At 46.9% G+C, this 23487-nt stretch overlaps 1 protein-coding gene across 1 annotated transcript; it reads right to left on the bottom strand.

Annotated features, from left to right (window-relative positions):
• Positions 1–542: 542 nt before the first annotated feature.
• CDC42EP3 (CDC42 effector protein 3) lies at positions 543–23051 on the bottom strand. Its single transcript, XM_042933229.1, has 2 exons — positions 22778–23051; positions 543–2555 (listed from the first exon to the last, which is right to left on the bottom strand). Exon 2 carries the CDS (start codon positions 2320–2322, stop codon positions 1558–1560), a length of 765 nt encoding a protein of 254 aa, XP_042789163.1. The 5' UTR covers positions 2323–2555; positions 22778–23051; the 3' UTR covers positions 543–1557.
• Between the last annotated feature and the right edge of the window lie 436 nt (positions 23052–23487).

Genomic DNA, 23487 nt, shown 5'->3' with positions numbered 1-23487 from the left:
TGGCACCTGCAGCAAGGAAACATCTGTCCAACAAGGATGGGATTGGGGTTACAAGAGTTTGCCATAGTGTGTTAAAGTAAGAGATGCACAGAAATGAATTTTGAGAAGATGGCATCGATTGACCTAAAAAGTACTGAGGGACCCCTGGGTGGCTCCGTGGGTTGAGCGTCTGACTTCAGCTCAGGTCATGATCTCGTGGTTTGTGAGTTCGAGCCCCCCGCGAGACCTGCTGCTGTCAGCCTGTCAGTGCAGAGCCTGCCTTGGATCCTCTGTCCCACTCTCTCTGCTCCTCCCCGACTTACACTGTCCCCAAAATATTTAAAAAAATTCTGATCTCGCTCATTTCTCCTAAAATTGAGGGGTGCTGTTTCTGGAATCTCAAAGCTTTGGGAAATAATCAGAATTGCAGAGTGGATGGAAATCACCTCATACCTTATTTTAAAGGCTCACACATACTTCAGAGAAGCAATTTTTCTGGTCCTGGACTTAAGGAAAATATTATTATTCTCTTATGTTTTTACTTATTACTATAAACAAGCAACTTCATTTTAACATTTACTCTTTATTGTGTTGCATGAAGTACCTATGTAATGCAAGTATGTACTGTACTAAAATATCTATATTTCCAAATAACATTATATGGTGTAGCCCACAGTCTCTGCAGAAGCATCTTGAGTAACCTGTGCCTTTATACTTTACAATCCATTGTTGGTTGCTGTGAAAAGTATGATTAACAGATGAAGAAAAAGAGATAAAGCTAAATATGAATACACTTTTCCAAACATATACATACGCAGCTTACAATGGGACCCCAAATGGAAACAAGTCAAATGACAACATTTGATGTGATACCTATAAAATGTAGACTCTGCAATAAAAAGCCAAAGGCACATAAAAATATATTTTAACTTTAAAAATAACTTAGTTACAGTAATACTTTGCTTGTGTCTTACCAACATGTAGCGGACAGTCAAAATTTCGCGATATAGATATAATATATAGGGATATATAAGAGCTACAAGAAAATCCCCCAAACCCATAAAGTTGTTCAAATGTGAAAACAGAGAATAGTGTTAACACTGAAGAATTTGCTATGGCGAGCCCAAATGATGTAATATAGAAAAGAGTCTAGAAAAAAGGCTTAGGTGTTAAATAAACTTTGACTTCTTCTTGCCCAGGAAATGCTAGAGTACTGTGAAGTTCTTTAATGTGACTTGTGCAGCCCTTCGAGCTAGTGCCAATCTTGGCCGGGCCAGATTTCTTAACGTGTCTGGAAGCAAAAAAACGTGAGCTGAACGTCAGCAATACCCACCGAAAAAAAATGGGTTCTGACCGACTCACTTCCTTTTCGCCAGGACAGTTTTTGTTGTTATTGTTTTGTTTTTGCAAACAGGGCACAACAGGTACAAAAAATACTTTGTAGGAACATTATTTTAGAAAACCTATCACACAGTGGCAAACATAGCCAGTGAAGCTCTTCTCTCCGACTGTGGTTGGTTTAGTTCTTATTTTTTGATGATACCTTTTACCCCCGAGGACAAGAGCTGGTGGTGTCTGTTACTTATTTTTATCCATGACATTCAGCACCTCATCCAAAAACGAGGGCCCCAGATCGAGCTGCAGGGAGAGGAGGGACCCCGTGAGATCGGAGAGGGACTCCTCTGATTTAGTCTTGTCTTTGACGAGCTCGCACGGGGCAGGCTGGTCATACATGTCCTCGGCCGGCCAGTCGGGGTACTGTTCGGAGAGGCTGGAGGAGTGGCTGTCCCTGCCCTGGCTGGACTGCGACGCGGACCCGCTGGAGCCCCACGACACGTCTCCCTGGTGGCCTGTCCCGTTCTCCAACAGACTGCTCTTCTCCGGGGCCTTTTCCTCCACGACGGGCTCACAGCTAAGCCGGGGCAGCTTGGCCGGCCCGAAGGACTCCTGCTTGGAATTAAACGTCACCGGTGACAGTAAGGGCAGCATGAGCGCCTGGGAGCCTCCGATGGTCGGGAGGGAGATGGCGTTTTTGAGCACCGGGGAGGGCGTTTCTGTGAACATGGAGTCGGACGTGCTGTTGGCCCGGAAGAACTCGCCGTGCCCGGGCAGCTGGCCCATGCGGGCCTTCTCCTGGTTTCCAGGCAAAAGCTCGTAGTTCCCCTGGAGGAAAGAAATATCTCCAAAGACGTCGTGCTGGCCCTCTTTGCCGATGTGAATGGTGTGGCGAAAGTCTCCCAGAGGAGGACTAATCATGTCGGGGGACAGGATGTCCCTCAGTTTAAATTTCTTTCCTTTCTTGTTATTGGCAGCTTTCAGGTAAATTGGGGTCTTGGCTGGCATTTTGGAGTTGGAGGAGGTCTACTTTGCAAAAGGGAAAAGGGCCACTTTCTTCGCTGATGTTAAGCTCCGAATATCCTTTCTGATAGGATCTGTCACATCATTTTTCTCAAGGAGCTTCTAGAAGTGGCTCTGAAATGAGACTGGGTTGAAAAGGCCTTCCTGAAGTCACAGCCAAGTGGGGCGTCCTGGAGAGCCAGTTACATCATCCAACCCATCCCACGGCGGGGAGAAACCTGGAAAGGAAACCAAAGCAGGTTATATTCAGCTGACCCTTTAGGGTTCACTGGGCCTGCCTCTTTCTCAAGAGCCTGTGAATAAAGGCAGGACCAGTTCCCATCTAAAGCCAAACTCTATTTTTTTCCCTCCATCAAGTAGGATAAGAACTTTAATCTTAGGGTCTTTTACTAAGGGTCTACTAATCTTGGTCTTATTTCTGGGGGAAACAAAGAGATGGAAAAAAACTCATACCTATGACATCAGTACTTTCTAAACATGGCCATGGACACAATTTTCTGCACATGCCTAAGATTTTTAGATTTTTCTCTATTATAAGAATTGCTGTCAGCACATGACCAGAGTGATTTCAGCTCCTTAGATACAAAGTAGATTTGCTTTAAAATGTTTTCCCTTTTGTTTGATAATATTTTGTTGCTGAGTTCTGTATCTAAATAAAACTAATGCAATGCAGCAAATAGTCCTATAAGGAAAGGGGTTAGAAATACCATTTACTAAGTGACAGCGGCTATTATGTGCCAGTGGCCAACAAAATCTTAGCAAAATCCAGTCGCACAAATGAGAAAATAGGGATTCAGGAGTCACAAAATAAATCACCCTTTGTCAAGAACATACAGTCAGTTCATGACAGAGCCCGAGCTGGGATCGAGTTGTGGCACAGAAAACTGGGCTGTCAAGCCTTTCAGGTCTTGGAGACATTCTGAGATAGAAGGAAAAGAACAAAACTGATTCTTTTCAAACAAAAACCAGTGTGATCATCTACAACTGGCTGGGTCTTAGAAATACTTTTGGAACACTTCCTGATAAAGTTTGTGTCCTCTCCCTGTGGTAGGTGGCACCCCAAGGTAACCCCCATGATGTGCCTCCTGGTGTTAACACCTGTGTGGGCACAACCTGGGACTTGCTTCTAAACTGCAGAATGTGGCAAAGGTGATGGGATGTCACCCGTGGTTAGGTGACATGGTAAAAGAGTCCATCTTAGCAGACTGGAGAAAGGTGCCTTTCACTGGCTTTGAAAAAGTAAGCCGCTGTGCTGAGGGAGGGCCCGTGGAGATGAATTCTGCCAACAACCTGAGGGAACCGGAAGTAGATCCCCCCCACCCCAGTTGAGCCTCTGATGAGAGCAAAGCCCCCTGGCATCTGTCTCCTAGCCTGATGAGATCCTGGAGCTAAGCCCTGCCTGGGCTCCCAACTGACAGAAACTGTGGGACAATAACTTAGGTGGTGTTGTAAGCCACTAAGTTTCTGGTAGTGTGTTACCAGCATAGAAAATGCACACACCCTCCCTGCACATGCAACTTAACACAATGAGAAGTGCTAAGCCAGGAGGTGTGGGGCTCTGGGTTCTCATCTTACAGATGAGAAACTCTTCATCTCTTAAAAATAAATCCTCTGACTCTTTGGTCCCATCAGCTGACGTGAAGAAGTTAAAAACCTTTCCCACTGAGGGAATTCCTGAAATGCTCTGCTGAGACCTCTCCCATCGGGCTCTCCTCCTCACTGGCAGAGGAGCAAATAAATAAATAAATATCCAAGAGCTGAGTTGGATGGTGGCTTGAAGAGAGCCAGCCACATTTGCTTTGTAGCAGCTGGAGGCTGTACGCATAAAAATTTCGAGTTCATTTCCCCGTGGCAGGTGGAAAGAACCGTGCTCTGGCACCCAGTGGCAAGGCACCAACAGGCTCCGTTTGGGAAGTGGCTTGCACCCAGACTGGACAAGGCAGGGACCGATGATGAGCTGGACAGGCCCACCCCGCCCTGGCTTCGTGCGTGGGAAGGTGGTCCACGCAGCACAAGTGGGTTTGCACCTCGAGTGAGCCGACCTTGAAGCTGCCACCTAGGACCTCACACTCAGCATCTCTCCGTTTGGTCCCAAGTAAGGACCTGGTTCAAACCTCCCCAAAGTGCTGCTGCTGTGGCCACACAGAGGCACCCCCTGGTTCTGCTTCCCACTTGAGGTTAGGATCGCGTGGAAACACTGTTACTAATGGAGATGTGCCTAAGAAGCCAGGCTGGTGGGTCCGGATATTCTCTCGGCTTTGACGCTAATTTGGGTCTGGGGGCAGTAGCAAATGTCACAACTCCAAAGCCTTGGATCCCAATGGCAGGACTTCCTCCGTCTGTAAGTGCACGACAGCCTGGGGCCCCTGCCACTCGGGGGGAAGCTGGCGTTGCCTTCCCGCACCTCTGGGCACAGCGTGGCAGATGGTGGCCTGCAGGAGCCGCCAGGGCACCGGGCCCCCAGGAGGTGGGAGGCAGCCCCGAGGGACAGCTGCCCACCGGAGCGGTGTCCACGGCACACACGGCCAGGAGCACAGCTGCCAGGGAAAGATACAGCATGTCCACCGCCAACTCAGGGGCAAGTGAGGGCTGCCCGTGGTCAGCTGGTGGAGCCAGGGTTACGCGAGGCCAGAAACCGGGGCAAGGCACTTCAAATCATGCAGAAAAGGAAAAATGCCACGAGGATGCAGCCAGAGAACAGTTCCCTGCCCTGCTGACCGGATCACTCACAATCGCCCTTCACTTGAACAGTGCCTGGCTGCGCTGGGGAGAGAAGGGAGAGGAAACATTTGCACCCGGAAGGCTCAGGGGAAGAACGCTCTGCCCTCAGTCCCTGCAGGCCACGGCCACAGCCACGGCCACAGGCACTGCAGGCCCTTCGCCAGAGGCCAGCTCAGACTGGTAGAAGCTGGGTTTTACATCAGGGTCACAGACACAAAGGTGGGAAGGAAGGGACAAAAAATAGAAAAAAAGGAAGAAAAGGCTTGGTGAGTGAAGGTTAGATAAGCTGCAGGCAGTGAGCCTGGAGTGGAAGAGAAGATACATTTTTCTTTCTATAAATATTTACATAGTGTTTATTGTGTGACAGGGATGTAGGCTTCTAGAGCTTTGCAAACAATTTGTATTGAATGTCTACTATGTACCAGTGCTCTGAGCTCCCATACATTGGAAGTTGTTTTTTTTTTTTTTTTTAAGGAATTTTGGACAAAAATGTCTTTTTAACTTTAGGTGAGCTGCTATTTGCAATGTAGTGTTAGAGAACCAGAGCTCTAATCCCATCCCTTTATCTTATCTTTCTTTTTCAGCTCAGGGGCAACCATGCTTGAGCTAATAATGAGGATTTCTTACACTGGCTGCTTCCTCCCCTCCTTTTTGGATATCCTGGGCTCCCTGGCTTATCAGCCAACATACATCAATGTCCCTTTCCCTTCCTGGCCTGACTATTCTTTCCGCACCTTCTCTGTCATTGCTAATGCAGAAATCTAATGGGCACAGTTTCTTAGCTGTTAACAAAAGAGCTGGTCCCGGGGAGGGTATGTGCATGCTCCCGGGAACCATCAACACTAAATATTACTGAGAGCATCTCTATGTTCTGGGCACTGTGCCGACCTTGGATATGTACCAGCTCACCCACAAGAACCCATGAGGCTGCTACTGTTAATATCCCCATTTTATAAATGATGCACTGAGGTCCAGACAATGAGTCTTGAGTCCCCTCTGCCAAGGCTACGTGGCTATGAAGGCACTAAGCCAAGTCGCCAGGCTCCAGAGTTTAAGGTCCTGTCTCTTAATAATCACACTCGCTGGAAATTCAGTCAGCTCCCAAATTATGAAGGAGGTGCATCCCAAAGTCTCTTTAAGATACAAATATGTGATAACACACTGGGCTGATAAGGGTGGGGTCAGGCCCTGCATATACCGATGGTGAAAGCACAAAACAGATCCCACCTCATTGGAAGCTGGTTGCCTTTGGCACCAGAATTCCACTTACAGAGATTTACCCAACTTGCACACAGGGGAAATAATACATGTACAAGATTATCAAATCCAGGAGGATACGACAGTCTGGAGTTGGAAACAACCTAACTGTCCACCGATAAAGGACCGGTTAAATAAATTAAGGTATCATCAATTACAAATGAATATCATACAGGTCTTACGAAGGATTCAACAGTTCTTCGCTGATACAGAAAGAGCTCAAAGATATCTATCTTTACAGGGAAAAAAAGATAGGTGCAGAAGTATATAGATACACTTGCATTGGCTTGTGTGTCTGTAAAATATCTCTGGGAGCACACACAAGAAACTAATCATGGTGACTGCCCACAGGGAGGGATGGACAGGATAGGGCAAAGGTGGGAGAGAAACTTCTCACTGTATATCCTTGTATGATTTTGGGTTTTCGAACCACCTGAATGAATTAGCCATTAGCTATTTAAAAAAAAAAAAAAAAAAAAGGGCTGCTTAAGCTTCAGGCTGCACCTCGGAGCGAATTTTATACAAAGGTCCTGAAAAGTCTACTCAACCTGTTACCGGATCATAATGTAAACACGTCTGTGGCGGTTGTGTTCAAAAGCCAAAATGTAAGGTGGTGGCCTGTGGGTATATGAAGACCTCAGAAGAGGGCTGACCTTGTCTCGCTGGAGCATGGCCAAGGGACAGATCGCCTCTTCCTGCAGGGACTAGGCATTCACGGAAGAGGTAGCACAGGTGTTACTTTGCAGAATGGAAAAGATCTCCTAAGAGAAGGGTTTTTAGTCACAAAGACATGAGAAAAGGCAAGAGGCATAAGTGTCCACGTGGAGGGAAGCACAGACAAGAGGAGGCACTGGGGCTTGGGCGTGCAGCTCCTGTTCAGGCAGTGGCTAGTGACACGGGCCATGCTCTAGAACAGGATGGTCCCTAACACTCAACACGAAATCCTGTCCCTGGCTCACTGCTTGCAGAAAAGGAGACCTGGGCTCCAAGAGGCTGCTGGCAGCTGACAGATGAGGCAGGAGGCAGAGGGAGGATGAATCCCAGTGGGAGAGCCTGAATCAGGCAACACCCAAGAGGCTTTGCCCTCTGCCCAGAAGGAAGTGGGATTACTTGCCGTAGGATGGAGTGGGGAGAGGATATGAGCTACACAACCGGTCCAGATATGAGCTACACAACCAGAATCGGTGAGCAGCCCTCTGGGTGTTCTACAGGTCAAATGAAGAGAATTGTTAGCCTTTTACTATCAGTCAAGACTCTACCATCCATCATAAACACTTAGTACTGAACCACCCAAAGGATGCTGCCCACCCACACTTGGGGGCTCTCCTGGCCTTCCTGCTTTCTTGTGTTGCCATGATTCCTCTGTTCTATCTTCCTCAAATCCAAAGACAGAAAGTCAGAGAGTAAGAAGGCAGGAAGACAAGAAAAAGAGAGGAAGACAGACAGAAATCTTCCCATGTATAGGCTTTTTCTCAGAAACCCTCCTCTTGACCCTGAAATCTGAACTCTCCATGAGGGCTAATCCTTTTCTCTCCCTTCTTGGATCACTGTTTGCTGCTCTTTCCCCCCTTCGAGGACACTGGAGAGCATATTCATCTGGGAAATTAGATCCCTTAGAAAACAAAGGTCCCAGTCCTGGGGCACTGAGGAGAGGTTAGATTTGCCAACAAAGGGGGTCAACATCCCAGTCAGCTGCTTGTCACCCTCTATCAAGGTGAGAGAGAATGTCTGGCAGATGCGGGGACATGGGTCCAGCTGCAAATGCATAGGCCCCCACTTACAGGAATCTGGGAGAAGCTCAAGCGTTCCAGGACACAGAAGGACTCAAGGAGAAGTTAAAGTCATGGTTTTGATAAGAATGGCAGAGTATCGGGGCCATCCTTCCTGCACCAAGCTGGCCAATTCCATTTTCTGGTGACTGAATGAAGCATGAGTGACAGTGTTAATAAGAGAAATCATCACTGCTACGATAATAATTCAATGAAGAAAAAACTAAAGCAGCCCTTTGATTCATTTCCTTACCATCCTTTTGGTGAACAGAATGATGCCAAAAAGACCAAAGCAAGGCAGTGGCCAGTCGGTGGGGGGGGGGGGGGGGGGGGGGGGGGGGGGGGGGGCGGGGAGAAACAGGGGGTTCTTAAGAAGTGACACACAAAAAAATCAGTTCTTGAATCACTTAAGAGCTGACAGGACTGGCAATTCATCCGAAAAGAACAAAGAGGTTTAGATTCTTTAAATTCCATTTATTTTAAGAAAGGAATGTTTGGTTGGTCTACTAATTATTTTTAGAGTAATTCTTAGTGGAGAAAGAGAGCAAACACGTGCTTGCATCCTGCAAAATAGGTTGCGACGTTAATTTAAAACACACATGTATAAAGACAGGGGCAGGTGGGGGGTGGGGACATCATCCTGAGGGACCTCCAGGCTTTTCCTTTCTTCTACTTTCGGGAAGTGAGCATGTACCAGACTTCCCCTTTCTTGCTTGGTTGTCACATCCTCCAAGGACATCCTACCTTCTCATCACTTTTCACTTTGCCTCCCTTTTTCCTAACATCCAGACACAGCACTGCCGCACCACCTGGGCCCCAAGCAAAAATGTGACATGTTCCTCCTTCAAATCTGAACCATCAGTCCCAGGGAAGGAGGATGTTGACTCAGTCAAGAACCTCTCCACCCCCCAACCATCTTCGGGGTATTTCTCTCCACAGCGATAAGCCCTGAAAAACTGTATTTGATCCTGGACTCCACACTTTGGAAGGGATAAAGGCTACCTGGAACATGTTCCTACATGTTCTGAGGAGTCCCAACTGGGAGACAAAGAACTTGGTCGTGACATGTGAGAAGCTGAAGGAGGGGAGCGACTGAAAGAAAACTCAGAGCAAGGGAAAACAAATCTTTAGGAATCTCAAGGAGTCATTTAAACTTTAATAGAAAAGGGATTAACTGATTCTCTGAGGCCCTAGAGAAGCTGAGAAGCAGGTACAGGGACACTGGCTTCTCCAAGGGAGAAGGTCTCCAAGGGAGACCCCGGGTGTCTCAAAGATGGAAAGGGTGGCTGTGGGATGGGGACGGCGATCAAGGTCTGAGGATGTCACAGGGAGCAGCCCTGGTCCCAAGCCTCCTCAGTGGTGCATGATGTGTGGTGTTTTGTCTCTGCTCCTTCTGAGTCTCCTACTGGGGAGTATGATCGCTGTCAATTTCCCCATGGCCTCCTGTCACATTCGCCTATGAAAACACTCACAGACTTTACCTAGAAGACTTTCCATTTGAAGATGGTTGTGTTTTTACTCAAATTCCAAAGAATTTGAAATTCACAGGAAAAAAAAATCATAGTATTTGAAATTCCACACTGAACTTCAATCAAAATCCAAGAGGGAAAAAAAATGTAACCAGAGAACACCCGATAAACAGCATCCTGAAGAGATGCTTTTCATATTTTTGGTCTATTTACTCTACCCCTAAAAAGATAAGATGCCTTTTCTATTTTTAGATTCTTACCCTCTCCTACATCATCCAAACCGAGGACATAGCTATATGTGACAAGACAGCGAAACTCCATTCGCTCAGCCCCCAGCTGCCTAGCTTTCATGCACATGAACTTACAGCCAGACTGAACAGACTGCATTTTATGGACCCACTCAGAAAGGCTGATACATCTCACCTTCACTTACCTATAAATGGACTTCTCGTTTATGACTCAGCTACAGCTTGTATTTATTTTTCTTTTACGACCTGCTTTGTAGCAACCCACAAATACCATATGGGGGACTCACTGCTCATTTGTGTACACACCTCACATTTACGGGCTCTAATTGTACTAGTTGAAAGATTTTTTAGAAGCAAAACTGGAAGACAGCACATCCACCTCGAGAGTCTGCACTTTTGAAGCCACACCTGTTCTCCCTGTTAAAATCAGTTACTGGGGAGGACTCAATAGGGACATCGATCCCCAGCAGCTGTAGCAAGGCAGGAGGAGGATGAGGACAGGTTCTCTTGAAATGCCGACTCATTTATCATGACTAGTTTTTTTTTTTTTTTAATTTTTTTATGTTTATTTTTGAGAGGCAGAGAGAGACAGAGCGTGAGTGGGGGAGGGGCAGAGAGAGAGGGAGACACAGAATCCGAAGCCGGCTCCAGACTGAGCCATCAGCACAAAGCCCCATGCGGGGCTCGAACTCATGACCTGTGAGATCATGACCTGAGCCGAAGTCGGACGCCCAACCGCCTGAGCCACCCAGGCGCCCCTATCATGACTAGTTTTACATGGGGCACAGACTCAGGGCTAGTCAGGAGGACCAAGGCAGGCACTCTAGAGTTTGGTGGATATGTGAACTGCTTGCATGCTTCCATAACTAATGGATCCCCACCTGATCTGCAAAGTTGCGGGGACAGTATCAATATAGAAAGAGAACTTGACCCCAAAGGTTAGGCCCCTTGAATGCTCTATTTCCCTAATGGGGTGAAAAGACAGATAGGGGGCCTTCCATGTTATTCTCCCAACCTGCTGGGGTCCTCGATAACCATTCATTCTCACTGGATGGGCTGAATCATGACATCTCCAATCATACCAGCACTGGGTATATGTGGAAGCTGGCAGTGGCCATCCCATTCTCCACCCACTTCCAAGGCAGGCTCTCCCGTGTCATTTGTATGTAAATATCTGTACACAAATATTTATCCAGTGAATGAATGAATGTCCCCTCAGACTGGGCCGAGAGCTCTTCTAGGGACATGCACTGGGTCCTGTTTGCCTCCCACTACATGTGGCACACAGTGAACATCAAGTTAAGAAGTGTTTAAATCCATAACCCCTGCTACACCTTCCATCATGAGAGAGGAACTGGTTTGCTCCCAGGTTCCACCCCCCAGTCCAAGTCTGCAGGGGCTCCTCAAGGAAGCGGCAAGTTTGAAATGCCTGCTTCTCTAAGGAATTCACACTTATATTAATGGCAAACATCTGAGTGTTTGCTGCGGGCCAGGTAGGTGTTAGAAAACACCTCTCAGGAAGTGATCTTAGATTAAGCCCAACTCTTAGGTCAACCAGCCAAAATACGGAGGAGCGATTTCTGCCACAGCTCGACTCCACAGTCTGGGCTCTTTAATTGCTGCTGGTTGGCTAACGTGAGGACTTGCATGTAAGTGAGTTCAGAATGGAATGTCCTCTGCAGGCTACCTGCCTTGAGTTGTGACAGCACGAAGAAGTGATACACTATGGTCTCAACATCAATGAGAGGCAGAGATCATAACCTTGCTGGGAAGCAAGAATGAATAAAATGGTCCTAGACACCAACCAAAAGAATTTTCTCAAAGAGGATCTCAAAAGGAATTTGACTTTATGTGAAAGAAAAGCCTAAAGATGAAAATTTTGCCGTAAGAAAGCCCCCTGAGTCTCAAGGAGAAAAACAAACATCCTGTTCTTAGAAAAGAGTGTTCACTGTTGTTAATTCTTTCCCAGAGGAAGCACGTGCATGGGGCCATTGACAACAACCACACAGCTTTCACCGGGGACAATGGCTCCCTTCCCTCACTAGTGACACTTCACTTCCCCCCTAACTTTCTGAAATGAAGAACCCTGTGTTCCTTACATGGACTGTCCTCCCACCTGCTTACCATCGACCCTTACTCATAACATCCTCCAAGACCTGCTTTAGTCACTTCCTTCCCAGAGAAATTCTCCAACTCACCTCACATAATCCAGGCTCAGTACTGCATTGGCAGAGGCTTTCTTAGGACTCCTGAAGAGCCTGCATTTGTTATTTTTCTGTTTTGTGATGTTATGCCTGATATCTCCAGATAGGTGGTAAGCTCCATAAAAATAAGGTGGGCAAAGGTGCTATGAGTAAGAGCTATTATTGATAAATTATAGTCAGTGGGCCAGATCCAGACCTTGGCCTGTTTGTGTAAATAAAGTTTTATTAGAGCACATCTATGCCCATTCACTTACATGTTGTCTACAACTCAGTAGTTCTTAACTGAGGGTGACTTCACACCCCCACATTTGGCAATGCCTGTAGATGTTTTTGATTCTCAGGACTGGGGATGGTGGTGTCACTGGCATTTAGTGAGAGGGGCCATGGATGATGCTGAACATTCTGCAATGCACAGGATAGCCCCCACAACAATGAATTATCTGGCTCCAATTCTCAGTAGTGTTGGCATTGGGAAACCCTGGGAGAGATGCTTTCACATGACAAGGTCAGAGTTGAGTAGTTGTGACAGACTATGTGGGCCTCTCGGTCTAAAATACTAACTGACCCTTTACAGAAAAAGTTTGAGCCCCTGCCTTAGATATGGCATTTCCACAGGGTTGGATGGTTATTGTCCCTCCCCCAACCTTTCACAATCCCCCTGCAATCACACCCCCACACGTGGCCTCAACTGTCTCCTCTAGTGACAAGAGAAGTGAAAAAAGCAAAAGGAAGCTACTAGAAACCTTTTGACATTGCCATAACAATCAAGCCCACGATGAGTGGCTTCTTCTTCTTGGACAGGCCATTGACAAGTTTGTGTCGTTTGGCTTGCATGGGAGCTGGGTGTGGGCCCGAGGTACTCACTTTGCACTCTAGTATCAGTATACAACGGATTGGAAATTAAAACAAATAACACACTAAAAAAACACTGCTCCTTCACAGACAGCATTGGTCTTTTCTCCCCCAGTCTTTGAGACTTCACTTGGCTTCCCCCAGGGACTTCCTGTTCAACTCGCCCCACACAAACGTGCCATCTTTCTTTCCCCCTTCCCTGACCTGGCACAGGCCTTCTGTACTTTCCTCTCTTGGTAAATGGCAGGAAGTCCCCCACAAAGTCTCCCTGCCTCATTCTCCATAACAAGGCCCAGAGCTGTCTCCTCTCATCAACACCACTGCCTCAGCCTTTTTTTTTTTTTTTTAATCCCTCAAGATCTCTCTCCTGCACAAGCACATTTGCCCCCCATTGGTCTCCCTGCCTCCAACCTCATCTTGAGTGAGCCGGCGACAATGCCTGAGTAACCTGGTCACTCTCGGTCTTCGATAGCACGCCCACCCTTGTAACCTGGACACAGAATAAGCCATTTGGGTCCTGCCTACCCCTGTGGCTAATAGTTCCCACCAGCTCCCCCAAAGCCTCCTAAACTGAGCCTCGTCTGTACCTTGTTTATTTTTTTTCTAAATGTTTATTTTGAGAGAGCCAGAGAGCAGGAGCAGGGGAGGGCAGAGAGAGAGAGGGAGACAGAGAATACCAAGCAGGCTCTGTGCTGTCAGCGGAGAGCCTGACATGGGGCTTGAACTCACCAACTGTAGGATCATGACCTGAGCTGAAATCAAGAGTCAGATGCTTAACCAACTGAGCCACCCAGGCGCCCCTATTGTACCTTGTTTATACTTCAAAGCCACCAATTATCACACTATGCTGCCGTCACTGCTTGTGTCTCCCACTAGGTTGCCTTCTTTTGGGGAGAGACAACTATATTTAATTCACAGCTGGCACTGAATAAATGTTTGTTGAATGAAGGAACAAATGAGAAAGTCTGAAAGAGACTGCCTTGTCTTGCTTCCCCTTCAACCCTGCCCTCCTTGCTGAAAATCCAAGATAGAGTCTTTCTATGACTCCTACAGGAAAAAATAAATGAAATCTTTTAACAAAGGAGCTGTGGCCTCTTGTGGCAAAACCTTTCTTTCATTTTTCCATCTGTAAGGCATTTTAACCTTTCTCTATCCATGCTGGGTAAGAATTTTACAGCCTATCAATGCAAGCCACAGTAATTCTATAGGCTCTTACAGATCTTTGGGATTAAGGCAGAGAATATTTGTTATCGTGCTATTTGAAAGGGAAAGGATGTCAATCCTTGACTGCAATGTGCAAATAGCATCTCAGAGAGACAGGCAAGACTCAAGAATAAATTGACAATACATTCCCCTGAATGCAGACCCACTAGTTATATTTAAGTCAATCTTAAAGAATGAGGCCCTGGGAGAAACAATGAGCTCGCTCTCCTGACCTTTCCTTTCAAAAGGAAGTGAGTTAAGGGGGAAATTTGGATTATTTGGCCCAAGAGGTACAAAGAAACCTCAAGAAACTATAATGGACATTCTACAGAAAAGGGTTGTTTTGAATATCAATGTGGGACTAGCACAGAGCAGGTACTTAAGAAAAACGCGTATCAAATGAATGAACACTTTGGCAAACAAAACAATAGAGCCCTCACTGAGGTTCTAGGCCTTAGGGGAGAAGCTAAAACTTTGAACCGGGCTTGCAGGCTCCTTGGAGAACTCCAGACACACACATATGTGCCAGTTACCTTCTATGTAAATGGAGATAATTACCCCCAACCCGCTTCTCTTAAAGGTGATTATAAGAGCTGAGTGCTATGCAAACGCAAAGTATCATCTTGACCCCAAATGAAAAACCAGAACGTCTACTGAAACTCAACATGAAGGAGGGGAACCACTCTAACTGCCAAAATAACCACTTTCATTTTCTCCTTAAATGTTGTCTGTAGTTGTCATCAAAAAAATGGTTCGTGTCCACCCTGTGAACAGTCTCCACGAGTGGAAGGAATTGCCACCTCCAGCTGACTCAGGATAATTCCTTCCTCTGGCACGGGGCTAGCTTCTCCTACAAATGTACAGGCCCCCTTTCTCTCCAGGTGCGATTCTCCCAGGCTTGAGGACAAATGAGACTTCAATGAGCTGGGAAAATTATCGTCAACCGTTGTTGGTCAGATGAAGAAAAATTTCAGGGCCTCCAGTTATTTTCTTTAAGTATTTGGCAAGCTGTCAGGTGAGAGGGCATCTGTAGAGTCCCAAGGAAAGAAGGAGGCATGTGATTAGAGTTCATGGTGAGGCCAGGTGGGGCTGGGTCTGAGGAAGAAGTCTAGAACAACTTGAATTAATCAGTCCGAAGAAGAGGAGAGGCTTTCCTGCTGAGTCTGAGATGCTGTCGGGATTCCAGCAGGGAAGGGAGGGAGTTAGGGTAGATCTCCTCTAGGCGACGCTAACTTAAAGTAGCAGTCTGTGGCAGGTGCCTGTGAGCTGCACAGAGATGATATCACCACAGAGTTGTAAGATTTATCCTTGGTATTACAGACAAAGCATTTTACGATAGAGATTCCTCACACTGTGTTCCCTGGAACTCCCAGAGTTCAAGGGAGGCACCTGCGGGTCACTGGTGAAGGGAAGGGAGACAGAAGAGTAGGGCCAACGTCCCTACCCATTTCCTTCCTCCTCTTTAACCAAAAGATTCCAAAATCTATTATTTAAGATACTGGGTTTACATTAAGATTTTCTTTCTTTGCTTTAGCTAGGAAAAAAAAAAAAAGTCCGAAAGAGGTCTCATGCTTTCTGTCACTCAACTCTTAGGGCCTTGGTTTTATCCTGTCAGAATGAGAGCAGGGCCGAAATTAAGGACCCTTCCATCTGTGAAATGTTAGGGTCTGTGATTCTACATCTGCAGAAACATCTAGTTTCCAGGGAATTTTTAAGGAGAAAAAAACGACACTTTTTAATGAAGTTAATAGAATCAAAATACTTGTTACCAGCCTATTAAATGTTCATCATCTTTTCCCATCCTTCCTGGTACCAAATTGAGGGTACAAAGCAGGCCAGTAATTTTCTCTGGGTGCCTCACTTTGCTCCTCTGCGGAGTGGAGATAGGAATAGCGTTTCTTAGGAGGAGACAACACACGTGTAACGTGCTTGACCGAGTTCTGTTAGGCAATGAGCTGACAAATCAGTAGAAGAGGCAATTGTTATTAAATATTCCAAGAAACTAGAGCTGGATAAGGAACAAGACAGAAGCCAATGATCAATACGTCCACCAGGATCAGGAAGTCCACGGTTCACACGGTCACGGCCGGAGAGATGCAGGCAAGCAGGAGGAAGCACAACGACCCTTACTCTGCCCAGTACCAGGCTGACACGTGGCGCTGACACGGGCACTGCCCGGGTGGCACTGAGCCCCCGCAGTGGCACCCGGGCAGGAGGAAGCTTCAGAACAGGCTGCAACTCCCCAGAGGAGACTCAGAGGAGGTTCTGGTGGTGGCTTCCTTCTCAGAGAACCCTGGGTGATCATGACCATCAGAATCGAAGGATGATATGGCGCCTCCCTTTGAATGTGAAGGTTCTGTAGCCTGGGAAGGAGTAACTTTACTATCGCAGGATTCGATTTCTTTTTTTTTTTTTTTTTTTAATGTTTATTTATTTTTGAGAAGGAGAGAAAGAGAACGAGCGTGCACAAGTGGGGAGGGGCAGAGAGAGAGAGAGAATCCGAAGCAGGCTGAGCCACCCAGCCACCCCTACTACCGCAGGATTTGCATAAGCTGTTAAGTGCAAATGACTTCTGGCTTGACAACACTGGGAGAAGACTGTGCCACAGGCAGAACCATAGAACAGGCTAGGACTAGACCGTCTGCTTTCCCATTAGGTCCTGTTTGTAAAAGAGACGAAAGCTGACCTAAGCTAGGTTCAGTCCCTACTTTCAAGGAGCCGGCAGTCTAACTAGGTAGCCGCAAGGGTCAAAAGATGATCATTCAAACAGTAAGTGTTACAACACCAAGTACAAGACACTGTGGAAATGCCTCGGGTACAAGCGAGGGAAGAGTGATAGAATGACAGCAGTCTACAGGCAGAAGAGAGCCTGGAAAACGTCTGCTTCTTCCGTGCCCCCATCCCTCCCCTTCCACTGCTTCACAGACAAGGGGGCAGAGTCTACCCAGAGAAGCGCAGGGGTTTGCCTTGTGACACAGCTGGCCAGCCAAGGGCTTACAGCCTCGTCTCCAGCTGTGTTAAAATCAATGTTATACGTCTGAACTGACCCTTGGCAAAATAAATAAATAAATAAATAAATAAATAAATAAATAAATAAATAAATAAAAAAGAAACAAAAGGAAAGAAATCAAATGCATTCTGAAATGGCAAAGCCACATTAAACCAAAAATGCCTTGTTTAGGAAATGGGTGCGGCCTATAATGAATTGGAACAGAACCGGTCTTTTTCAACTAAACACACAGTGATTTATCATTGGCAATGATGTGTCCACAGATATGACCTTCAAGTTGTCACCAGAACATGACAGATTCCCAAATGTGGAAGCTGTCTAAATAGAGGCCTGACTTTGAAGTTCTCTGCCTTCCACGGTGGCTCAGACTGCTTTGCTACAGAGCTGCACTGGTCTGTTTTTCAACCCAGGGTTTTCACATTATTAGTAGTAAGACTGGTAGGCTGATAGGTGTCACTGATTCCAGCTCACTGGGTTCTACGGCTAGAGGTTATCTGAAACCACCTAGCACCAAACGCCTCATCTATGAGACAGAGACCCTGAAGTCAGTTTATGCCTGGATCAGAGCCAAGACCAGAATCTGTTTTCTCGACTCCAGCACCTCTGTGACTGTTTCCATTAGTTTTGTATTAATTTTATCAAACAGCAGAATGACAGGTGTGCTCACATCTCCCGGTGCGTTCTTGTGGCTCTAATCCTTTGACTCTCTAAAATGTCCTTGGGATCCTTCAGCTCTGTAGGGCAGACTGCAGTGGATGGCTTCAGCCTCTGGCTTGCTGCTTCCCAGAGTGGGTTGCCTGCCAGACCACTCCTGCCGGTTGCTCTGCGGGCTAATGATTTGAGACTCTGGACACTGTCTCCCCGTGGAGACTCAACGAACACAGTGGCATATTAAATGCTCTGAGAAGTCCTGCAGAAAGGGACCTTAGTCAAGCCAGTTTCCCAAAGAATCCTTTTCTGGTGCCATTCATATCTCAGGGTGCAAGTTAGGTGGTGTTATGCTAGCTAACTGCAGATGTGTTATCAATGCAACATGGCTTAACAAAGAATCAAAGGCTAGAAGACGAATAGTGACTTTTTCAAACATGCAAACAAAAGCCAAACCCCTGAAAATCAGGTTCTTTCAGGTTCATATTTGAGATTCAAGGCTTCTACTATTCATTCATGACTTTAGCCAGCAATAAGGATTAATCAAATACTACTAATTTGGAATTTACCAGCTTTCAAATGCCTCAGTTCGCCTGGCTATTCAGAAACAGTAAACTTTGAAAATATCAGTATCATGATTCATATTTTAAAACTATGGGTTTTCATTTTAAAAATGAAACAAGAGGTACTGTCGAACTCGGCCCCTCATCATGAGACACTGGTGAACTTGGCACTGAGGAAATATATCAAGGCCAAACAAGGCTTTTTTTTTTTTTTTTTTTAGGAAAGAAAAATACCCTACTATTGCTACATAACTATTTGGCTACTTATATTATTTTGGTTTGTGGGGTGCTGTTTTGTTTTGTAACCATTAAAGGGTGGGGGCAGGAGAAGGGAAGATTCCAAATGGAAGCCGACAGCTTGAAGGCTATTGCTCTTGGTTTTGAGGCAATGTAAGTTACTTTGGGCCATGCTTTCCAGAACCCCTACTTCGGTCTGGGTCCCCCCCTAATCACAATCCCACAAGTCCAAGGCAGTAGAGGCCAGTCAGGCTGATCCAGGGTACCTCTCTTAGGTTTCAAAGGCTTCCTTACTCTGTCCCACCAGAAGCTTATCTGGCAGGGTCCGGGGGCAGGTGCAGAACTATAAGGAGGCCCGCCTTCCACCAAGGACAGAACCTTCCTGCCCAGTTTATTGGCGGCTCCTGCCTCTTGCTTAGCTCCTCCTGAAGCAGTGTCATTATGAAATAGGTATTAAATGTCCATTGGGTGCCAGGGACTGAAGGGCCACGCACCATTGGGTGTGGACACTGGCCTGAAGAACGGGACCATCCAGACTGCTTACGGAACACTGCAGCCCCTGGTTCTCCTGAACATCAACGCAGGGTTGTGGTCCTCTCTAAGCTCCACTCCATCCTTGGTCCCAGAAGTTCCTGGCACCTAGATGTTGCAGGGCCTTTTTTTTTTTTCCTCCTTCCTGAGTCCTACATTTTCACATAGCAATAGCAAATCTCTTCATTTATGGTGTAAATTAAATGCTCACGTTAACTCTAGCGGTTTGATTCTGGATCCCCTGCAGGAGAAGACTATGGCCATACCTGTGAGATTAAACTATCTTCAAAAATGAAATAATTCACCCGGTATCCCCCAAGGCTGGCAATTACTACCATTTTCCTTTGAATATAGAGTACTATGAAATGAATTCTCTGCTGGAGGCCAAAACCCCTCAGAAGAGTCAGATTTAATAGCCTTACTGCCACTCCTCCCAGGTGGTGGGGGTGTGGTATTTAGTACAAGGTCAAATAGACTTGAATCCAGACCTGATTCAGCTACTTAGCTGTGTGGCCTTGGCCAAGTTACTAAACCTTTCTGAGGCCGTGTTCTCATCTTGAAACAATACTCTCTATGTTAAAGAGTAGTTATGAATATTAAATAAGAGAGTATTTATTAAGCACCTGGGAAAAAAATAAAAGCAACAAGGAAGCATCAACCTTTTATTGTACTTACTCTGGATCAGGCACTGTTCTGAGTGAATTACTGTTTTTTTTCTTTTTTAAATTCATTTCATCCTCTGAGTAATATTATTATCCCCATTGTATAATTGGTAAGCTGAAGCACACAGGCTAAGTAATTTGCCCAATTACACAAGTATTAAGAGCCAGAGCTAGGCTATGAGCTCAGGCAGCCTGACTCAGAGAGGTTTCTTAACCTCAGGGTTTCCCCCCCATCTCCTTGCCCTTAAGAGGTGCTGACATGTAAGCAAGATTAGCCACTCCTACATGCACATACTGGGTTGTTAAACTGTATATGCATATTTAGGTATGTTCCTTTTGGTGTAATTTTGGGCACGTATAGAACAGGTCTGTCCCCAGCTTCCACACCCATAAAATGGGGATATTAACAGTTCCTCCTTCATAGAATGATTACTAGAAATAAATGAGTTAACCAGGGTGAAGGGCTGAGAAGACTGCTTGGCATTTCGGACAGGCTCCATGTAGGAAGTGGCTTTATCATCCAAAGTCCTGAACAGCATGATGTTTTAGCAGAATTCTTGGGCTCCAGCACTTGGTAAAGGAGATTTTGTAGCTGGCTCAATCTACTAGTTTCAAATGACTATCCTTGTTCTCTGGCAAACATACTGTATTTAAAAATAGATTGAGGTTCTTATTCAATGAATAGTCGGGTCTACAAGAGTCTGGTTAGAAACAAATTAGGCCAGGCCTAAACGAAATTAGACTGCAAATAAGAATTTTAATAATTAAAAAGAAAACATCAAAACAGTCTTTCTGGAGGGTTTCTTCAGGTTAGGTATTGCACTTCACCCACTGGATGCATGCAATGGCTACTGGGCACAGAGCTTGTGAAAAACGTATAGGCTGGTAAGAATCTGTGGGTGATATAGGTTAAAACTACCTTATCCCCATTGCTGTTGAATACCATGAACGTTAGAAGAGAAAAAGGGCAGCGTTTGTGAACATGTTGGACATAAAAAACAAAACACCACATTAAAGGAAAAGCTGGAGAGAGACAAACCAGCTCATGTGAGCCCATGCCTTTGTATTTATTCCTCTTGCACATTTAAATTTACAATTAAAAAAAAGTGCAACGCTCCTTACTTTAGCGGTCTTTACATGTTACATTCAGACTGAGAACAGAATTTCACTGCTCAGATTTGGAAGGAAGGGGGGGGCTCATCTTATTTCATGTCTGTAGCTGCTGTCACAGCATCACGTTCCAATCATGGAATTCATAATGTAAATCTCTTGCAGATGATACCACTGGAAAACAGAAACTGCCATGGATCCAGAAACACTTCCAAATTTCTGTAAAGTTCTTATCTTCGGGCCCAGAGGCTGGTATTCAGCGTTGTATTCAGTGAGTATGATTGGGAAATCTACATTCTTTGGGAGACTTAATGAAGAACTTTCAACCATCCCTTGACTATCCAAATAGTCGGTTATTTATGCCAGGTGTGACCATGCGAGGCATTTCAAACCTGCCCTGACGTATCTCTTGAGTGTTTAAATCTATTCTGAAAAGGGTTTGTGGCACACACATACTGTCTAGCTTATTTAACTGCCCAGAAGGGCTCGTGCAAATTACAGGTGGTATCAGAGAGAAGACCTCTAGAACTGTCCAGAAAAGAAGAGACGTTGCATTTCTTGGTTTTTAGATACAAAAACGATCTTTTCTAAGTTAGAATGTTATAGGAGCCTTTTAGATAGCCTTAGGGATACCCCATCATCAGACTTCATGGTAAGCCTTTTGTCTCCTTGTGATCTTAAGGGGAAGTCTGCAAGACTGGCTTTGCTATTCAAACACGGACATCTGCTGCACTCCAAATTTCTTGTTCTGTTTAAAAAGCAGCACCCCTAAGAAACTCTGGAATATTGTGAGGCCTAAAAGTTGGGGGTGGGGAGGAAATCTTTGTCTCCCTAACACATTCATCAATTCCCTCCCCCTTCCAAGCACCTCCCTCTCCAGAACCCCCTACACCCTCAGCACACATAAGCAGCGACTCCCCCAAATACATCAGGGCTGCAAAGATTCATGTTGCAGTACTCTCCTGACATTCCTATTCCCGCCCTCATTTTAATTCACTCACTTTTTTTTTTTTTTTTTTTTTTAAACAAAATGTAATTACTTGACTGTCAGCCTGGGCTGCGCTCTGGGGCTTTTACTCTTTTCAACACAGCTGCGCTCCGGGCTTTGATGCTGCTGTCCACGCAGCTTGTCCCAGCCACAGCTTGGCTCTCGGCAATTCAACATTCAAGTGCATATTTATTTTTAAACTGACCTCTCCTAGACTGTACAGTATAAAGGAGGTCCTGCCAAAAAATATGCTACTTTCTATTTATAAGATGAAACACATGCCTCTCGAAGTCGAGAGGGGGATGGAGTACAATAATTCATAACAAAAAAATTACTGGCCAGATCCATTCGTCCTCACGTGTCTGATACTTGTCTGTGTCAAGACAGTTCCAAGGTGGAAAAAAAATCTTGAAAACGCTTCAGCCATTCAGAACCACCGTCAAATAATGATGATAATAATAATAATAACAATAATAATAATTAAACTGCCAGATCTGCAGGTTGGAGCTCCAACCACAATGCCCCCTGTCAAGTGAGAGGGTACCCGGCGGATAGTGCCATCGAAGATCTGCACGGGGCACCCATGTGCGGCCCTGGTGCCATTCCACGATGGGAGGGGGGCGGTAGCCATGTGCAGCTTGTTCTGAGATGGAAAAATGGAATACGCGCCCAGAATGGCTGTCAAAATAGCTCGGAGGGTGCAGTGCAGCCGTGCAGCCCCACCCTGAAAAGTGGTGGGCACAAATGGTAGAGCTCTGCGTCTCGATCTTGCCACCCGAACCCCTCCCCGTCTGCTTTACGTCCCCTTTGGTCCCTTGGACCCCAGCTGGTAAGGCGATGCTCTCCGTATCCCCGCTCCCTGTGCGTTTCCAAGCCTAGCACCCCGCGCACGCCGGAAGCGGCCACGACCGCGGGTCCCACAGACTCACAGGCAGAGAGGAAGGAGCCCTGGGCAGGCAGCAACTCACCGGCAACCCAGACGATCCCAGCCGCTGACGCTGGGCGGGACGCCCCGCACAGACGCCTCCCGAGGGCACACGCAGTCCCAGCCCGTTACCCGCAGATCCAGCCGAGGCGGCCCGCGAGGCACCTCACAGCACTATCCACTCCGAGTGGGCGTAAAGGCGCCCAAGGCCGCGGGTCTCCAGGCTCGGCCCCCGCTCCCGCCCCGCCGCTGCGCTCCCGGCAGACTCCGGCCGCAGCGGTGTAGGAAGATGCGAGCCGGACTAAGCCCGCGGCTGCCGGACGCTGAGCTTGAACCTGTGAAGGGCGGGGCCGCACGGGGCGGGGCCGGCGGCGCAGGGGGCGGGCCGGGGCGGGGCGGAGGGTGCGCGCGGCCCCGAAAGACCGACGCCGCCGCTGTACCTGCGCCGGGGCCCGGAGGAGCGGGAGGGGGTCAGCAGCGGCAGCGCCTGCGGGCCCCGGGAGTACAATGGGCGCCCATTGTTACCACCCGGGCGCCACCCTTAGGGATGCGGCGTCCCTACGAGGAGCTGCGTAGGGCTCCCTCGGCACAAAGAGAGGTCTTGGGAAGCTAGCGCGACCTCCCTCAAAGAGGGACCCCCCCCCCCCCCCCCCCGGCTGCTAGCGCCTGGGTGCCCGAGGACAAAGGGACTCCGCCCGCACCCTGGACACCTGCACTAAACCTCTTGCGCCCACCTCTCCTCGTCCCAACAAG

This window comes from Panthera leo, chromosome A3 (assembly GCF_018350215.1).
Source record: "Panthera leo isolate Ple1 chromosome A3, P.leo_Ple1_pat1.1, whole genome shotgun sequence".
Classification (NCBI taxonomy): Eukaryota; Metazoa; Chordata; class Mammalia; order Carnivora; family Felidae; genus Panthera; species Panthera leo.
The sequence above is the reverse complement of the archived record's forward strand: the minus strand, read 5'-3'. Positions and strand labels throughout refer to the sequence as shown.